The 19,266-nt window shown below is 39.9% G+C and overlaps 1 protein-coding gene across 1 annotated transcript in view; it reads left to right on the forward strand.

Annotated features, from left to right (window-relative positions):
* The window catches only part of ube2e2 (ubiquitin-conjugating enzyme E2E 2), a 35,603-nt gene extending 16,588 nt beyond the window's left edge, over window positions 1-19,015 (forward strand). The window contains exons 4-6 of the mRNA XM_029737380.1: window positions 16,204-16,336; window positions 17,660-17,807; window positions 18,269-19,015. Coding sequence (XP_029593240.1) covers window positions 16,204-16,336; window positions 17,660-17,807; window positions 18,269-18,366 — 379 coding nt within the window. The 3' untranslated portion in view covers window positions 18,367-19,015. The remainder of the gene's footprint in view (window positions 1-16,203; window positions 16,337-17,659; window positions 17,808-18,268) is intronic.
* Window positions 19,016-19,266: the final 251 nt, after the last annotated feature.

Here is a 19,266-nt window from a genome sequence, read left to right on the forward strand (position 1 = left end):
ATTTGAGATTGCGCAGATTTGAAAATGCGCATGTGCTGCTGCTCAGTTGTCAAATGAGGTCATAAATTTGTTTCATCATTTTTGTTGATGTAATTCATCAAGGCACGCTTTTAAATTTGATCAATCACTCACTTAAAAATCTACATATCAACCATCATCGGAATGACCCTTCAGTGCGTGTCTGTGCGAGTGGGCCGTTGCCCAAGGGGAGGGAGAGTGACATTTCAGCAGCAGGTATAAAATGACAGGCAACAGGCTGACTAGATAACTTGTAGTCGTTGTGTTCTGAATTGGCTATATCGCTAGTTAACTAAGCTTTAATGTCATTGTTGCCTTTCCACCGGCACTTTGGATAGCTTAAAATAAATCTGCTGAAATTACCCCTCTATTAAATAAGATGGTATGCCCCTCTATTAGACAATAGCCATGTAATTGTGACAAATAATGTGAATCGATCTCCCCTGAAACATGAATATTTTAGCTTTGAAGTATCCATTTGATTAATTGAATTAGGGAATAATTTTATAAAGACAAAGGTATTGGTTTGAAATGTTGCAATTGTGGCAACCATCCTCCAGGATAGCTACTGGGTGTGCAGGCTTTTGTTCAAGCCCTGGCCTAACCAAGTTGTAGCTTAAACATCGACTGCTCAACATGATCTTGATAAGCAGACTTGGGTGTTTCAGGGCTGAATCAAAAGCCAAGCCTGCACTGAGCTCTCCAGATGAAAGGCTGACTACATGTTGACTACGTGACTGACGGGTACCTTGATCAAGGGCACTATGGCAGGAGATGGTAGGTCTACATGGAATCAGACACAGCAGCCTTCCAGTCAACAATGCTTACTTTTTCATATAGGCTATAATAATGGAAATTTGGTTAAAAGTGTATAAACCCTTAACGGAATAATCAGAGGTCTCAATAGCATAATGTCATTTGTGAAAATAGTCTAATGGACTGACTTGGGAAAAGACCGCTCCTGCATTCTTTCATCCCAAGTCAAGCACTGCTAATTATACAAATTGTAAATGGACCCTAATTATATTTCAAAATCAAATTGGTGTTAGTGGTGGCAGAGTTGGTGTTAGTGGTGGTGACCAACCCTCCGCCTGAACAGAGCGCTACTGGGTCTGGGTGTGCAGGGTTTTGATTGACATCTGATTCAACTAGGTTTTAGTGTAAAACTGGGATGTCCTGATGGCCAAACATCCATGATCAATTTCCCTATCATAATGTCTGGGATTGGTATTTACAATGTGGGTGGTTTAGTGATAAACTGATGGCAAACATCCATGGTATTACAACATAAACATATCGCTGATCAGTTTCACTATCATAATCTGTCTGGAATGGGATTTGTTTTATTTTGGGGTTTCTGCGTGCATGTTTTCCACCAGCATTGCGTGTTCTCTCACAGCTTCATGGTTTGAACGGGGTGTGTAATTCCAGTCCATATAATACAGTACAGTAATACAACCCACACTCAAAAAGATTACTGGCGCTTGTTTCATTTATTTACCCAAGAGAGCATACATATATGGGCTATAATATTTTTCTGTCTTGCGTAATGTGCGATAGCCTATCATATGTACACCTATTGGATAACGTCACAATAATTGGTGCTTTTTGGTGTTTGGGCTCTTAAAATGTGTTTAATGTAGGGCTCATAATATGGCTCAGGTAGCATCAGGCTTGGATTTTCATCCCGATCAAAGCTTTAATCAAATCCAGATGTATTTATATGCTTTAGAATGACACTTACGGTTTTGGCAAGAAATACCGGGTTACTCGGGAGGAAAGTGATTTATTCTTGGGATGGAACATTTTGTAAAATACAGGGAAAATATTAAACCCTGATCAAATTAAGATCCTGTATTTGTACTAGTCTTTTGTTGCTGAGAATTGAGTTACACAAACAAACACATGGCTATATTAACATTATTGCACTTTTCATGTAGCCTACTTTTGACCAGCTAATAGCCTAACCACCCATCAAGCAACATTATGGACTACATGTTCAAATCCTGTTGCAGCAGGATTATTTTGCTGTGACAATGTAGGTCAAACTGAGATCCTACACCTGTACACGATTTCAAGTGTTTCACCTCATATGCTATTGATAAAACTGAGCTAGTGTAGCATCTGTTGAACTAGGCATGTTCTAATGAACAGTTTGTCAGTCGTTTTGCAGAGAGAGTTGAGTGGAAAAGAAATGAGCTGTGAGTGACTGAAGGTAACATGCTTTGTTCTAGACCTCAGACACCATCTCACTTTAATTTATCATTATTGCCCTCCACCAAGGCACTTGTTTGAAAGCTAACACAGCCTGTCTTGATTCATGCGTGTCATTGGATTCTCAATGTCCTCGTTTGTGCAGCACTTCCCATAAACATTTGTCCCAAATGTTAATGTGTTCTATGGGAAACCAAGTGTGACACATCACGTGGCCACTCTGTGGTGAAGTCTAGCCATTACACAGTTGGTTCACAGAAGCTGTTTAGGTCATTGAGACTGACAGGATGGTAATCCACAGCTAACGCAAGCAAACAGTCAAATCTTGACAAAGGAACAAATAACTCCAAAGTAAACAGTTGCTCTTGATTCCATTACCATTTTGGCAGGGATACCATCTCAAAGCTTAATAGGTTCCTCCGAGTTACAAATAATAGACCGTTCCAAGAGGATTAGGCTTCATTTTACCATCTCAGTTATTTATAGTGTACAGACAAAAATGTACAATTTGTTCATCATAATCAACTGAGATTTCTCGTGGTGACAACTTGTAAATGGAGTGTCATTATCAGATGAGTAATATCCTGAGAGCCTATATGAATGAATATTACCTAATTTTCTGCGATGTCGGCACAAGTGTGGCCTAGGCCAAAAATATTCAATCAGCTGGACAAACTTTTTTTTTAATGAGGCAATACAGGACACCCATAGGGCTGTGACGGATGGAATTTTGGATACCGGTAATTGGCCAGCCAAATGACCGCAGTCTCCGTAATAACCGTTTGAATAGCAAAACAAATTAAATGTATATATTTTTTGGGGGGAGCACATTTTCTCCTTTCCTCCGCTCCGGACAGCATGTGCTGCCATAGAAATAGAATGAATAGATCGGACGTCCCCATTCAAGTCAATGATCGCATAATGGGTGGACTGGCGGCCATTGCAAGTGTACCCCTAGCCTAGGGTAAAAGCAGGAAGTGTACACATTAGGGATGTTAGTCGGTTAGTTGCCGAAAATACATTTGACCCGTCATGCGTATTGTTCTATAGGGTAATTTGCATAATTTTGTGGAATCCAATTGGTGCATGTGTGTTTTCGTTAGTTGTCATGCGTTTTGTTTATCACATGCGCACAGCATACAGAGCATAGTTTGAGGAGCAGAATAGTCCACCACCTGTCAGACTGCGGGAGAGTTGCTCCTCAAAACGCCTGTAGGCTACTGGAGTGAAACCTGGTTTTGTAAGCGCAGTCATTGCGCAAAAAAATAACAATTCTAAATGAAATCGTGTGATAACTTTGGTGGCCACGATTCATTAAAAATGAGGTATTTTTATTTGTCAATCTCAAATCGTAAAGCGCGTCGTCCCATTCGCCAGCACTTTGCCGTGTGAGCTTGAAGCGGTATAATTGTTTGAAACCTGAACGTTTTACTTTACTTCAAATAATGAGGCATGTCTTACCTTGCTTCAAAGTAGCTCAGCTAAAATCAAGCCATAGAAACGTGGAGGCAATCATTTTATATACTTCCTCATGCCATTAACCAGCATTTATCTCTTGTTCTATTGGTTTTCATATCAAATCTCTATCGTTGTCCAGAAGCCAAAGGCACAATCCTAGTCATTTTAGCAACCCATCATAGTTGCTATTATATTCCCCCTCCTAAATTTCTAACTGAGATTTTAATCTCTGTCACATATGGAACTGCTCGCATTAGGTGCGCAGTTTTAGAACTGTTTTCCGCGAATGTTTGAAAATGTGTTTTATTAACTGCTTCATTACATGACTTGCATGTTTAATAATAGGCTATAGCCTTTTGACTGTAGGACGATAGGCTTACTATTGTTTCATGTTTCCATGCGCTTAATGAAAAATGTCCGGTCCTTGTATGCAAACATAGTATCAGAGAGGAATAGGCGAAGTGAGAGGTTTTACTCTCACCCAGATCTGTCCAAAATAAATCCAATGCGTTTCTATGGGCATATTTTGCTTCTCGCCTGCCTTCCCGTCTTGGGACGACTGCCATTGTTAGGGCGGAAACATAAGCATCTCGTCATTGTATACAGATCTCTGATAATATTTTCTGTTGGTCAAGTCATTTTACTGTTTATAAAAAAATGTACCCGTTTGTTGACCGATTTAGGGTCAGTCGGCCGAAATTTGAATCCCAAGTACTCATCAATATGGGCTGTGATTTACTGATTTTAACTCAACTGAGAGAACAAAAAATACATTCCGTTGCGTGAGCCTCATCAGTTAACATAATTTGAATGAACATTCTACATTACTATGGAAATTATTGCATCACAATACCAGACAGCCATTGCGATTGTACCCATGAGTTTACCAGTCAAATTGCCAGCCCATTCTATTCATGTTTGTATAGAACACGGTTTGATACACGTCAAATAGCTTGTTGACCAATCGGGACCCGAATATGACTGCACGTGACGTAATCATTTAACACGTTCATTAATTTGACGTAGTTATTACACATTCACTCGTATTTCATATGTCACATCGATTCACCGATACGTATGCTATGATGCTGGTAAAGTTTTGTCTGGCGCCGCTGGTAAGAGCACAGACATGCTTCCCCAAGCTCTGGACAGTGCTGGTCGTAAAAAGGCTAGCAATCTAATGGATGCAAACAAGTTCTTCCCCAAAAACATAGCAAAACGACATCTGTTTCAGTAGCTATAGTTAGCTAGCTAACTATTTAGCTAAGTGTCATCATCTAAAATACCCCTAATTTATAAGACAGTTCTTATTTTATTAATGGTGGTCGGACCCACCTATGTGAAGCCAGCCACAATAGTGGAATTTGCAGTTAGCTTTCAAAATAAGTCTCAATGAAAGTCATGCAAATAATACAAATAGTGGAATCATGCCATAATTAAATAGATCATGCTAAACGAGGTTGGAATGTTATTATATAAATTCAACAAAATATAATAATTTGTTAAATTTACAAAAATCTGTTGAATTCACACTGGATGTATTATACTTTAGAATTGCATTGGGGGCATACTTATTTCACTGTACAGCCTTGCCTATGGATTGTGGATCAATGACATGGGGTATCAGTCTACTCAGTGACACCCAGAGAACATTAGCGTCATAGCTCTTATTGCGGGACTCAGAAACCACTGTGAATTGAGCCACATTTATTGTACCAGTCAACCTACTATGTGTATTGAACACTATTCTTTTTTTGGGGGGGGCAGTTGGGTACTGAGTAGGCTGATGCCTAACAGTTGGGGATCAATTAAATTGGGTAAGATGGGGTTCGGCTGTACAGTGCAATATGAATATCAATACGCACAATAGGCAGACTAGGGAGGTGATTTCCCACAGTCAAAGACCCACAATAAGAGCTACGACGCTAATATTCCCGTAAACTCTTCACAGTTGTGTTCTCTGGGTGTCACCAAGTAGACTGATACCCCATTTCATTGCTCCACATTCCAACACTCCAACCATGTTTAACAGTATCAAGTCTAAATATGACATGATTTCACCAATTGTAACCTTCTGCATCACTTTCAAAGAGGGACTTTTATTTTAAAGGTGGCTAATCCTTATTGTGGCTAGCTTCACAACCCGGTCCGGTCAAGCCATAGTATAGTAGTCAGATGAAGCTAGCTGGATGCTTATAACCTTAGTTTTGGGCAACAGGGTTAAGTGGTAGGCTAGCTATTTTTTTTTCAATAGCAGAACAACAAGTGGCTACCTAGCTAATACTTACTCAAATGGATTCCCAAATCATTGCTAAGAATATTGAAAATGACTGCAGTTTCTACTGTTCATTTGTTTTTTTTCAGGCTGGTTGCATTGGTGCTAGCTAGGTACCAAGCTAAAGCTAGCTAGTTACAACAGAAGTTGTTTATAGCAAATATCTTTGATACAGATGTTAACGTTTTTGATCCTGTTCATTGTATCCTGATCTAATATCAAATGCTAACACAGATGTTTTCACATTCGGTCGAACAAATAATGCCTTATTACCAATGCGGTATTGTACAGTTTTGACAGTGATCGTAAAAGTGGCGCTTGGCTTTAAAAAATAAATAATAATATTAACAGTAACATGTAAAACATAAACATAACAGCCAGAGGGATTCCACAAAGAAATTAGAAAAAAAATAAAACTATTCCACATATCAAATCAAATACAGACATATAGCGAATAAATATTTTGACATTTTGTTTTGTATACATTTTAATGACTAAATAGTTTTCCAAATCAGATTAAAAAAAATTAAGAAAAGGGTCTTTTTCTTCATAAATGTTGATTTGTGTATGAAGATTTTTCCTAATAAAATAGTGATTTATGACATACTCTCACGTATTGTAGAATCAGTGTAGTAAAATAATGTCAAACTTAGAAATTGCAATGGTTGTATGCAATTTGAGGCCAAGATATAATTTTACATCAGTCCAGAACACTTCACTATATAAACAATGACAGAATAAGTGTTCAATAGATTCAGTTTCTAGTTCACAAAAACTGCATTCACTGGTAACATCAGGTATATATTTAGAAATCAAGCAATTACGCGGATAGAATCTATGGATAATCTTAAAGGACATCTCCTTTACTTTATTGGTCACCATTCATTTGTGGGGAGTGAGCCAAGCACGGCGCCAGTTTACATCAAACGATGAAGCCCAACAAAATATCGCAGAGGGAATAGACTTCCTGTAGAAAATATCCCTTAATAAACGATTGTTGAATTTCATATCTAGTAGACCTATGCCGTTCACATGGATATCGCTTACAATCGGAGATATTCCAAAATATGCATTATTCTGAAGTAAAGTTTTTATCCCACTAGGTATAGCTTTAATAACACTGTCATATTCCTTGAAACCTCAAAGTTTTATCTTTCCATAAATTCTCTCTGCGTAAATAGATTACCACTAATATTAACAAATTGGCTGACAAGGACAATGTTTTTCGAGAACCATTTATGGTTAAATAACATCTTGTTTCTATATATCGACCCATTGTTCCATATAAAACATTTATGAGGTGAAAAGTTGTTTATACAACAAAGCCCAGCACATTAAAGCATGCTTGTGAAAAACCGCCAGTTTCACAGGAAGTTTACCCACAATATATGGACATTGTAGTAAAAAATTAAGCCCTCCGAACTTCTGAAAAACAAAATGAGGTATAATATTCCAGAAACTGAGGATTTTGTATGTACCTTTTAATCCAGTTGACCTTTGATATCTGATTGAAGAGAGTGAAATCTAAGACATTTAGACCGCCATCACAAACCCTGTTGGTGATAACATCTCTTTATCTTATGTGGCTTGTCTTTCCATATGAAGTTGTACAATGGCCTATCTAAGGTACAGCAAGTGGATTTAGGAATGTCAATAGATAGCCCCTCAGCTTTGGATAAAAGCACCCTTCCTTGAAGACTTAAATCCCTCCCTAAACATGAGGAGATTTTTTTTTTGACAGATTCAGTTACAGGGTTCAAATGAAGAACATTCACAGCCTTAAGATTTTTGGTGATTTTTACACCAAGGTAGGTTACAGTATCTTTTTCAGAGATGTTACAATCTGCTGGATTGTATGTGCACGTGCAAATTCAGCACACACAACATTCTATAATAGAATTGTGTTATTTGACGTGTCAAATGAAAAGCTTATTTGATGCGTCAAATAATAGTGTTTTGACGTGTATCTTTGACACGCAAAGACCCAAACAGCATTCCATATGTTTGAGCAAAGGGCAACAAAGTTTTGTCACGTCGCCTAAATTCACTATAATAGGCAAGGCCTAATATGTAGACTCGCATACAAATGGTGGATTAATGTCCATTAGTGTAAAGTACTTAAGTAAAAATACTTTAAAGTACTACTTTAGTAACTTTTTGGGGTATCTGTACTTTGCTTTACTATTTACGTTTCTGTCAACTTTAACATTTACTTCATTGCATTCTTAAAGAAAATAATGTACTTTTTACTCTACATTTTCCCTGACACCCAAAAGTACTCCTTACATTTTTGAATGCTTAGCAGGACAGGAAAATTGTCAAATTCATGCACTTATCAAGAGAACATCCCTAGTCATCACTACTGCCTCTGATCTGACGGACTCACTGCCCACACATGGTTTGTGTGGCCCAACAATCAGTAAATAAATAAAAAACAAGAAAACGGTGGCGTCTGGTTTACTTAAAATAAGGAATTTAAAATGATTCATAGTTTTACTTTTGATACTTAAGTATATTTAAAACAAAATATTTTTAGATTTGTACTCAAGTAGTGTTTTACTTTGTGACTTTCACTTTTACTTGAGTAATTTTCTATTAAGGTATCTTTACTTTTACTCAAGTATGACAATTGGGTACTTTTTCCACCACTGTTAATGCCCCAGCCTGTGAATTAACTTCCCTCTTCTCTGTCTTCACTGTTCACTTTTTGCGCAATTCATGCATCGCCACTGGCCTCTCTCTTCCATCCTCTCTGTATGTCTCTTATAACTCTTGAACCAGTAGCCTAGCCCAATGCGTGTCCCAGAAGTAGCAATATATTTTGGTGACATATTTTGACCAATTAAAAGATATTCTTCACAAAAATACAAACGCAAGATGTATTGTGTTGGTTCCGTGTTTCATGAGCTGAAATGGTCCCAGAAATGTTCCATGCATACAAAAAACATGTTTCTCCCAAATGTTGTGCACAAATGTGTTTACATACCTGTTAGTGAGCATTTCTCCTTGCCAAAATAATCCATTGACCTGATAGGTGTGGCATATCAAGAAGATGATTAAACAAAAGTATCATTACATAGGTCCACCTTGTGCTGGGGACAATAAAAGGCCACTCTAAAATGTGCAGGTTTGTCACAACACAATGCCACAGATGTCTCAACTTTTGAAGGAGCGTGCAATTGGTATGCTGAATGCAGGAATGTCAACCAGAGCTGTTGCCAGAGAATTGAATTTTCATTTCTCTACAATAAGTTGCCTCAATGTCATTTTCGAGAATTTGGCAGTATGTTAAACTGGCCTCACATCAACTGCAGACCACGTGTAACCACGCCAGCCAAGGACCTCCACATTCAGCTTCTTTACCTGCGTCTGAGTTGAGCTACCTGGACATTGATGAAACTGTGGGTTTGCACAAGCAAACAATTTCTGCACTAACTGTCAGAAACCTCCTCATGGAAGCTCATCTGTGTGCTCGTCGTCCTCACCGGGATCTCGACCTGACTACAGTTTGGCATCACAACCGACTTCAGTGGGCAAATGCTCACCTTCAATGGCCACTGGCATGCTGAAAAAGTGATGAATCATGGTTTCAACTGTACCGGGGAGATGGCAGACGTCGTGAGAGTGGTTTGCTGATGTCAACATTGGGAACAGAGTGCCCCATGGTGGCTGTGGGGTTATGATATGGACAGGCATAAGCTACGGACAACGAACACAATTGAATTTTATCGATGGAAATTTGAATGCATAGAGATACAGTGACGAGATCCTGATGCCCATTGTCGTGCCATTCATCCGCCTCCATCACCTCATGTTTCAGCATGATAATGCACGGCCCCATGTCACAAGGATCTGTACACAATTCCTGGAAGCTGAAAATGAACCAGTTCTTTTATGGCCTGCATACTCACCAGACATGGTGCCCATTGAGCATGTTTGGGATGCTCTGGATCGACCTGTACGACCGCGTGTTCCAGTTACTGCAAATATCCAGCAACTTCACACAGCCATTGAAGAGGACTGGGACAACATTCCACAGGCCACAATCAACAGCATGATCAAGTCTATGCGAAGGAGATGTCGCGCTGCATATGGGAAATGGTGGTCACACCAGATACTGACTGGTTTTCTGATCCACGCCCCTACCTTTAAATATATAAATATATTTTAATTAAGGTATCTGTGATCAACATATGCATATCTGTATTCCCAGTCATGTGAAATCCATAGATTAGGGCCTAATGAATTTATTTCAATTGACTGATTTCCTTATATGAACTAACTCAGTAAAATATTTGAAATTGTTGCATGTTGTGTTTATATTGTTGTTCAGCTTCTCTGCTCACATTGTCTGATCACATTGGCTGGTGGTAAAAATGCATTAAATGGGGAAGCATCTGTTCTTCCAACACCCAATGTTTGTTTACAATGAAATGTATTACATCAGAATTCGCAATGTTAGAATGTTTCTAATCAAATTTATGAAGTAAATTAGAACGTTTTGCTATCAGTCTCATTTGCATAAACATTGTGATTGGATGATAGCTGTGCGGGTTATCGAATCAGGATCAAATCCTTTGATCTCCTCGAGCTCATTAATGATAGAATTGCCGAAAGGAGTGGAACGTAATAGCTGAATAGAGACGGAAACCAGGCTATAAATCATGTGCTTCACCAAAGAATAACACCACACCACTCATCTCTGCCAGTAACCTTCTGGTAACAAGTCCATTTCCTTGGCCACAAGGCCAAGCCACTGCCCCGGGAGCTGCAGCTTTGAGGGGGGATTATGTGTACTGAAAAAACCTCTGGGCGTGGCTGAATGGTTAAGGGTTTGGAGTGAGAGCAGCGTTGCTTTTCTGATGTAGCTACTTCAAGTATGGCCTTCTTTGTTTGTTGTGACATACTTCAGTTCAGTACACACAAACTCTGTGGGTTAAGTGATTTATTTTTATTTTTTAATGACTCATCATTTTGAGTCATTCATGTATGCAAAGCCTGTGTATTATGATATATGCTATACATTATTAATGGAGAGTCCTGAGACAAACATTTGCAATGCATAAGAAGCTTGCTTCAGGCACTAGCAATGCTGCGAGAAGAGAGATGTTTACCCACCAAAGTCCCTGTTTTTCAGAAACTTAGTAAATTAAAATGGAGGAATGGGAATAGAAAAGATTTTATTACCTATTGATGTCATAAAAGTATCTGAAGTACCTTCCAAAGTACACATTCTCATCAATACCAAATGGAAGGTAGTTTAAATTGATTGAACCAGCATGTGAAATGGTCTGTTAGGGGTAAATATTGGTATGTGGTTCACTTGGACTCGAAGAAACCGTGCACATATTCAAGCATTTATGCCATAAATGCTTGTTTCAGGATAAATCACAGGCAAATAATTACAGTATTCATAGGAAGGATGAACAATAAAAGGCTTGATTTAAAAACAAACCATGTCATTTGTGCAAATAAAGACGAAAGGCCGGGGAGGGAGGTGTCACCTCTGCTGCTGAGCTACATGGTAATTTGGTCGTCGGCGCTTTGCTTTCACGGTCAGGGGAAACGAAGATTGCTTCATTAAGTTCTCTTTCTGATAACCGCCACAGCCGTCGCACCAATGGAACGGAAGATCTTAACTGAATGACTATGCCATTAGTAAAGAAAAAAGTGCCTAAGGGAAATTAACTGGAATGGTGAATAATTAAGATAATAGCTCTATTTGCACATGGCAGCATTAAAAAGCGCCAAAACAGACAACCACATTCAATGATGGGTTCCGTTACTCTTTCATTCAACACCTTTTGCTGTGGCGGTCAACTTTGAGACCTTTTTATACAGCAACATACTGAACAGCTTGAGGTATAAAAGGTTTTTGCTCAGTTATTTTAAGGAACTGTGGTCCTGGAGGATTGGGCCACTTGTACCAAGCACATGTTCAATTGGTACTGCAAAAGAAGGTACATTCTCTAGTCTCCACATCCACAAGGTTCCCTGGCCTTGTACGTTAACAATTCAACACATGAACATGTACCCAAATGCCTTTTAAATTTGTTGATTTATTATGGTTGTTGCTACTTTGCCTTCTGGCAGCATATTTGAGTTATTATTATTTTGTACGCATTGACAGTTTTTGACCTTGAACTGAACTACAAACGCTGGCATAGTTTCTGTCTCTGTGCTTGGTTCTGTCTGTCTTCTGTAGTTATTAGCTTGTTGTGTTAACAAGCTAATAAGATGAGGAATAAATTACACTCTCATAACCTTTTGTGCTCTCTTGTCTCTGGCTGTACAGCGGATGTCAAAGGTGGAATAGAGGGAACATTTTAGACATTCTGCCGAACAGACACACTCCTACACACAGTGAGCGCTTGCCAGAAACCACCCCACAAAATTTCTGAAATACTGTTAGTGAACAGCATGAGCCCTCCTTGAATGGTCTGAGTTTTGAGGATTTTTATCTGTCACACACACACGCAATCAAGCAATGTTCCCTGTAACTGAGGTCAGCAGCGGTAGAACACTGTCATTGGCTTGTCTCTGTCATCATGAGTAGGATAAATGACACAGGCTGATCCCCTGTCTGCATCTGCTGGTCAACTCAAATGCTTCCCTGATGTCAGGGAGAATTACCAGAGCTGGCGATAGCCCGGGGAGGGAAGGTCACCGATTTGCCAGAGATTACTGTAATCGCCATACAATTTGACAAAGGTTTTGGCATGTTGGCACAATCTCTAGATTGTTTGGAATCATGTAATATAGACCATGTTAAATGGGACACGTGGTGCACTAGTCTCTCACAGCCACTGCAAGGAAAGGTCATTCAATATATATGGAAATTATGTCTGGTCTCCGTTACTTATGGATCACAGCTTGTTACATTGATAGTTTCCAGTAATGTTGGTGTGAAGTGGAACGGTGTATGCATGGAGAAGGCCTGCAGTACACCGCCTCCATTAAAAACAACATTTTGTAAGGGTTCCTTTGTGTCAGCCAACCTAGTATATTTTATGTTGAAATGGTGTTATTTGTATTTATTATGGATCCCCATACTCTTTCTGGCGTCCAGCAAAATTAAGGCAGTAATGAGATATATTTCAGAATAGATTCTTTGTCCTCTGTCTATGGGCATATATGAGCATACATGAAATGAACATGGTTCATTTATGATATGTATGTGGTTTGTCCATGTTGTCGTTCAACATCATGTAGACGATCTAGTCAGTGGTTTTGTGTCTGCGGTCATACGAATAGCCATCTTCCGATAATTGAAAGTTTCCATATGTATGCCAGATTTACCAGTGTATTATTCCATTTAGAATATGGTATGATAAAAGATGAGATACAACTTGTATCATGTTAAAAAGGAATCAACCATGCCTAGCTAACTGACAAGCATAACATGTTTTAGCTTGGCATTCCGTTGTTTTGGGGGGGATTCGAACAAGATAAGTGAGTTCCACAGCGGTTTGAAAGCAGAGTAAATCGGGCCTGAGGGGTTTTATTTGGGGATTCTGTTGGGTTGCATTCTGTTGCGGAGGCAGCACTCCAGCTGTCGGAGCGATTCCCACATGAGTGTAATCGCAGAGGATGGCTAGTGGTAGATTCTCACGGATACCCGCACACTAATGTATCCCAGATTCTTGGAACAAATGACCCAAATACTCAGTGACTCAAAGAAATCTACCGACGTACTGCAGATTTATTATAACTCTTGAGTCGCACAGAGGATATTATTGCAAACCGTAGCGATTTCATGTTTAATGTCATGTGTATTGAACTCAACAAGATATGTCTGCATTAATGGATGAGTGTTCCCATAGTAGAGCAAGGAGAGCTCTATTACTGTTGCGAAATCGCAGTATTCAGCTATAGGCCTATATGCAGTGAAATTACAGCCTGGGGTTAGATTATGCCACATGACAAAACAGATATTTTGGTGCTTTGTCTGTCTTCTAACGTCTAGCGACTTGATGTAAGATTTTGAGCTGGCACATTCTTTCCCTATAAATGTTAAGCATCATTGTGCATTGTAAAGTGGCTCAGTAATGATTACTTATACCCCTTGCACGGTTTTAGGCTTGGTGAATAGGATTTGCTATAAAACATCTCTGTTCATCCCATGACCAAAGCAGGATGTAAGGGTGAGCAGAATCTCCCTTGACACCTAAACCTGGCCATTCAGGATGCTGATTCAGTCGATATCCTTAACCTAGACAGCCTCTCTCTGTCTGTCTGATGCCGTGGCCTCGGCCCTGCTCTCCCACTCCACTGGTCTAATGAGAGACTGTCAGTCAGGTCCTGAATGCCCAGCCAGCGCTCAGGCAGCCTCCACAAAGCACCACAACCCCTGCTGCTGGGGTGTGTGTGTGTGTGTGGTGGTGGGGGGTTGCCGGGCAACCTCCAGTCGTGGCATGTACTTTAAACTATTGACTTAGCCTTTACTCAGAGGTCCGTGTGGTGTCAGATCTACACAGAGGTGGTGTAGAGTGGATCTTCTGCCATGCTGTCTCATCTATCTCATCTGGGCTCGAAAGTGATCGGCCTCAAAGGACATGAAAGAGTCCCAGTATCTGTGCTGCTTTAAAAGGATCATATACATCTGGCACAGTGGGAGGTATTTATTTTTTATTTTTGCATCAAGCTACAATGAGTTTTTCACCTTGAATCATGTTTAATGTAGACGCTTGATTTAAATTAACATTTTTCCCTAGTATTGAAAAGGAAATTGCCTACAGCTAAAGTGTGTGTTCAAAATGGCACACTGTAGCAAAACCCTTTACAACGGGAAATGAAAACCAGTAGTTCTCGTTGGATAATTTCACATACAACCTTCCCATTTTACTCATCTTTCTTCCGTTTTGGGCCTTATGAACATGACCCATTAAATCTGCAGATTACCTCTGGTGCAGGGATGTGTAGATGAGTAAATAACTTCTTCCCCCACCCACATAAAAACAGTTCTGCCTGTGTCTGGTTGCAACTCATTTTCTCCATGAACAGTGCAGTGGTTACCTCACCCACCTAAGCAACATCAGAACATTTCTTAGATTCATTACAGCTAGCTATTAATAGGCCACATCTGGCCTGTTGCAATGCACTGACAATGAATATTGCCCAACATGGTCTCCAGATGCTGTGCTTAAGTCATTTCCAAATCATACCAGTATAAAACAGATTTCCTTTGTGCCTCATCAAGATAAGTCCAGATTTGCATTGCTCTTATGGGCACAAAACAGCTATTGAAAAATATGAAAGTCTCTTAACTAATTAAAGAAGGGTTTGAACAGTTGCTTTAGACAAATAAATAGTATAAGATGAGTGAAATCTGAATGTGTTGACACTACAGGAAAGAGGAAGTGTCTAGTCCTTTCATTCTATTTGTGGAGACTGATCCATTCTCATGGGCATGCACTGAGCCAGACACTTGTTTGATACTCAAGTCGTGCGATTTGAGGTTATTATATTGTGGAGAAAGCATAACTTGCTAGTCATTTCATTCTGACATGGCCATCTGGAAATGTCAGTCACAGATTATTGGGGCTTGTCAAGATGAACAAAGCGATTGGTGACTTTGCTAGTCATGCATTTTCTGTGCTGCTGCAATCCTGCTCCCAATCTCTGTCTAAGTATGTGTGAGCGTCTGTGTGAGCAGTCGTCTTGTGTGTGTGTGTGTCCTCTTGTGCACCTGTGGGTTTGGTCGATGTTAAAGTTCATGTACAGTAATGACATCGGAGGAATTGCTCATTTGTCCTGGGATTTCTGATCTGGTCAGTGTTCCAGACAGTCTTCTGTTGGGGGAGGGTGGAGACTTAATATGGAAATTACATTAATTACCAGACTATCCAACAGATGTGACCCTCACCCCACTCAACATAACTACTCATCTAATAAAGGACCTTCAAGATACAATTGCATTTTTGTGTATATATTGTATGAATTGACAATGTTAAATTGTTCTCTATTTGTGAAATGAGAATCCTCAATCCAACTAACAAACTGTTTATTTCAATGGATGGATGATGATATTAGCCTTTGAATGTTGCACATTTTGGGGGGTTTAAGAATGTTTCAGATTTTCTTTGACAACAGAACTAAAACTCTGGCTAAAAAGAGCAAACTGAGAATCTCAAATCTCTGCTTCATTATCTTTGTCTACTTTAGGCTACTCTGTCAGTAGCCAGTTGTCAATTCCAATGCCCTGAGTTGCTAAACATATTGACATGTTTCTGTTTCAGCGCCGGTCCCAAAGGAGACAACATCTATGAGTGGAGGTCAACCATCCTGGGACCACCGGGGTCTGTTTACGAGGGAGGGGTCTTTTTCCTGGACATCGCCTTCACACCCGACTACCCCTTCAAACCACCCAAGGTCAGCACCCACCGCCACACTGTGACCACAAATGGTTTATAGCTTTAGTGCCATTGTGCTGCTCTCTTCCTGTGTGGAGAACTCTTGCTTTAATGTAATTTCAACAGCTAACATGATTTTCTGGAAATCTGGTGTGCTCCTTCAAGCCTTTACCAGTTCGCTGTTCATATTTTCAATTCATTCTGTATTAGCCTTTTCATGAAACGTACCCTGTGGAGTATTTTCAGTTGTTGAGTGGATGTCATTATCAAGTGTATGAAATGTGCTTTTGGATATCTCTTTGCTTCTTATAACCCAATTTCCCTCTCACTGGCTTTCATTTTGAGTTCTGACTCTCTCTCATTTTGTCTGTTTCCTCCCCCCTTCTTTCATTCTCTCTTTTTGTCTCTGTTTCTCTCTGAGCTGTGTAAGAACCGGCTCTGCTGTTTGACAGCAGACTCAAACAAATCTACAGGCTCAAGCTCTGCTCAGTGTAGCCAGAAGGCTCAAGTGTTTTGTCCCACTGTGATCTGTAGCCAGTCCTTCCGTCACTATAGCACATGATACATGCTCCATTGGAGTTTTGCTGTATACTATAGACTCTTACTAGAGCTTTTTTCAAGCCCCTAACTGAAACTCCAGTTTGACAAGCTTGTTGGACAGATTGGAAGTATTGGATTCAGTTGTTAGGGTTAGTGGGGCAGAGAGTGCACCATTGTGGGGTTATTTATAATGTCCTGTTCTCGGTGTGTTCAGAATTCCAAGGCTCATTAGAAGTTTCCTCTGCAAGGTCAGGGTCAGTCTGTCCAGATGTTGGTGATTGGAGGACTGGGCTGGTTTCAGGTGTCAGGCCTAAACAGATGTCAGACTCACGGTCAATCAGAAACATGGTAGTAAACTTAACAGGGATGTTTGTGGATGTTTGTCGTACAAACGTTTGTTGTCAGCACATTTGAAACCAAATAAAGTCATTTTTACCCCTTATTTGAATCCCTGTGAAAGTCTTATGGGAATTATTGTTTTCCTCTAATGTAACGGTTATAACGAGATTAAAGATGGGCATGGGTTTTTTTCTGGGGCATTTCATGACAATTATAAAGGTTTCCTGCATATTGGTAAAGCCTAAGGAAATTAGAAGGCATATGAAAATTCTGGTATTTTGTTATGGTATATCAAAAGTCTGCAGCCGTGTTATAAGGGTTGTCACCATCTTCTCAACAAAGAAATTACACTTATTGCTGTTTGTTACATTTTATTTTGTCCAATTTAGAATATTCCACTGTCAGTATTGCTGCTGAACCAGGGTTCTAAACTATAAATGCGGTCTTTTCCTGTACTCACCAGGTAACGTTTCGGACGAGGATCTACCACTGTAACATCAACAGTCAGGGGGTGATCTGTCTGGACATCCTGAAGGACAACTGGAGCCCCGCCCTCACCATCTCCAAGGTGCTGCTGTCCATCTGCTCTCTGCTCACAGACTGTAACCCGGGTAAGAGACCCGTCAATGTCCACATCAGGATCTGCAGTGTTCTCATTTCAGTTGGTGGTTCATGACTGATTTTAAATGACATTTGAGTTTACATTATCTACACACAGAGATGGTGATAGTGTAAACTCACCGCAAGAAGCAGTATCACCATCTCTGTGTGTAGATAATGTAAACTCACAGCATGAAACATCTACACACAGAGATGGTGATCATGTTTCATACTTTGATAACTGTCTGCAGCTCTACTAGCGGAGTTCCAGCGTTCCCCAGGGACAGTAGCTCTGTTGCTGTTGAACCTGTTGATGGATTTAAAATGATCTTTAAAAAAAAGTCCTTATTCATATTTTAATACAATGTAATAATATGCTCTAAACTCTGTCTTGGTCCAAAAACCATACACCTGTGAAATGCTATTCATTAATGCATGCTCTGATCTGCATCCTTTTTTTTTGTCATTGCAGCGGACCCTCTGGTGGGGAGCATTGCCACACAATACCTGACCAACAGAACGGAACATGACAGAATAGCCAAGCAGTGGACGAAGAGATACGCCACATAGATCCCCGTCTGACTTTTCCACTGTTACACCCCCCCACTGTACCTCTCTACCTCTCTCCCTCTCTCCCCAGCCTTTCAAAGCACACTCACTAAGTGCAACGGTATACCTGTAATCCCCCCCCACCCTAAACTTTGTATCTACCTTTTCTTTGTAAAGAACTGTCCTTTGTTCCTTGTTGACTTGAAAGCTTCTTTTTTATACAAAGAGTAGATTGGGATTTTATTTTCCAATATCTGAATGTTGGAATTGTATTGAAAAAATACTATTATTCTGATGAGCATTGTCCCTCAACTATACAGTAGGTATCCTTGTTTTCATAGTGGCTCCAGGAACAAAATGCAGATGATATACTCTTTTTACTTTACCCTAGGTTCTTGTGTTTTTTTAATTTCCTATTCCAGTCATCAATGTTATCTGCATGGAACAGGAGGAAGATTTGCATCAAATGACATGTCATGCTCTTCTACGCTCTCTGGTTTTGTTTGTACTGTATGTATTTTTTCAAAGGCTTTTGAGGCAGACCACAGAAATATAGGTCTGCTTGTGAAAGAGGCAGGACTTGTACATTTACCGGCTACTCTGGCATGGCAGGGTGGTTTGTTATGACTTGTGAAGCACCCAATAAAACACTGGTTGGCTTGTGACTATACTCTCTGTTCTGTAACTGTGAACCCTCTGGTCTGTGACAGGTGTTAAAATGATCATCTCTGGACCTATCAGTCTTCTGCCTCATGACTGACTGACACACATTGCCACTGCCTGTGCATATAATGAATTCTGGGTAATCCAGGGAATCAGCGAAACCAGGGTAAAATAGACCACAGCAGAAGAAACTGCATTACAGGTCTAGGTTAGAGGTGGGCATGAACCATAGACCATATATGAACCTCTCTCTTACCC

The sequence above is a fragment of the Salmo trutta genome, chromosome 37 (genome assembly GCF_901001165.1).
Source record: "Salmo trutta chromosome 37, fSalTru1.1, whole genome shotgun sequence".
NCBI lineage: Eukaryota > Metazoa > Chordata > Actinopteri > Salmoniformes > Salmonidae > Salmo > Salmo trutta.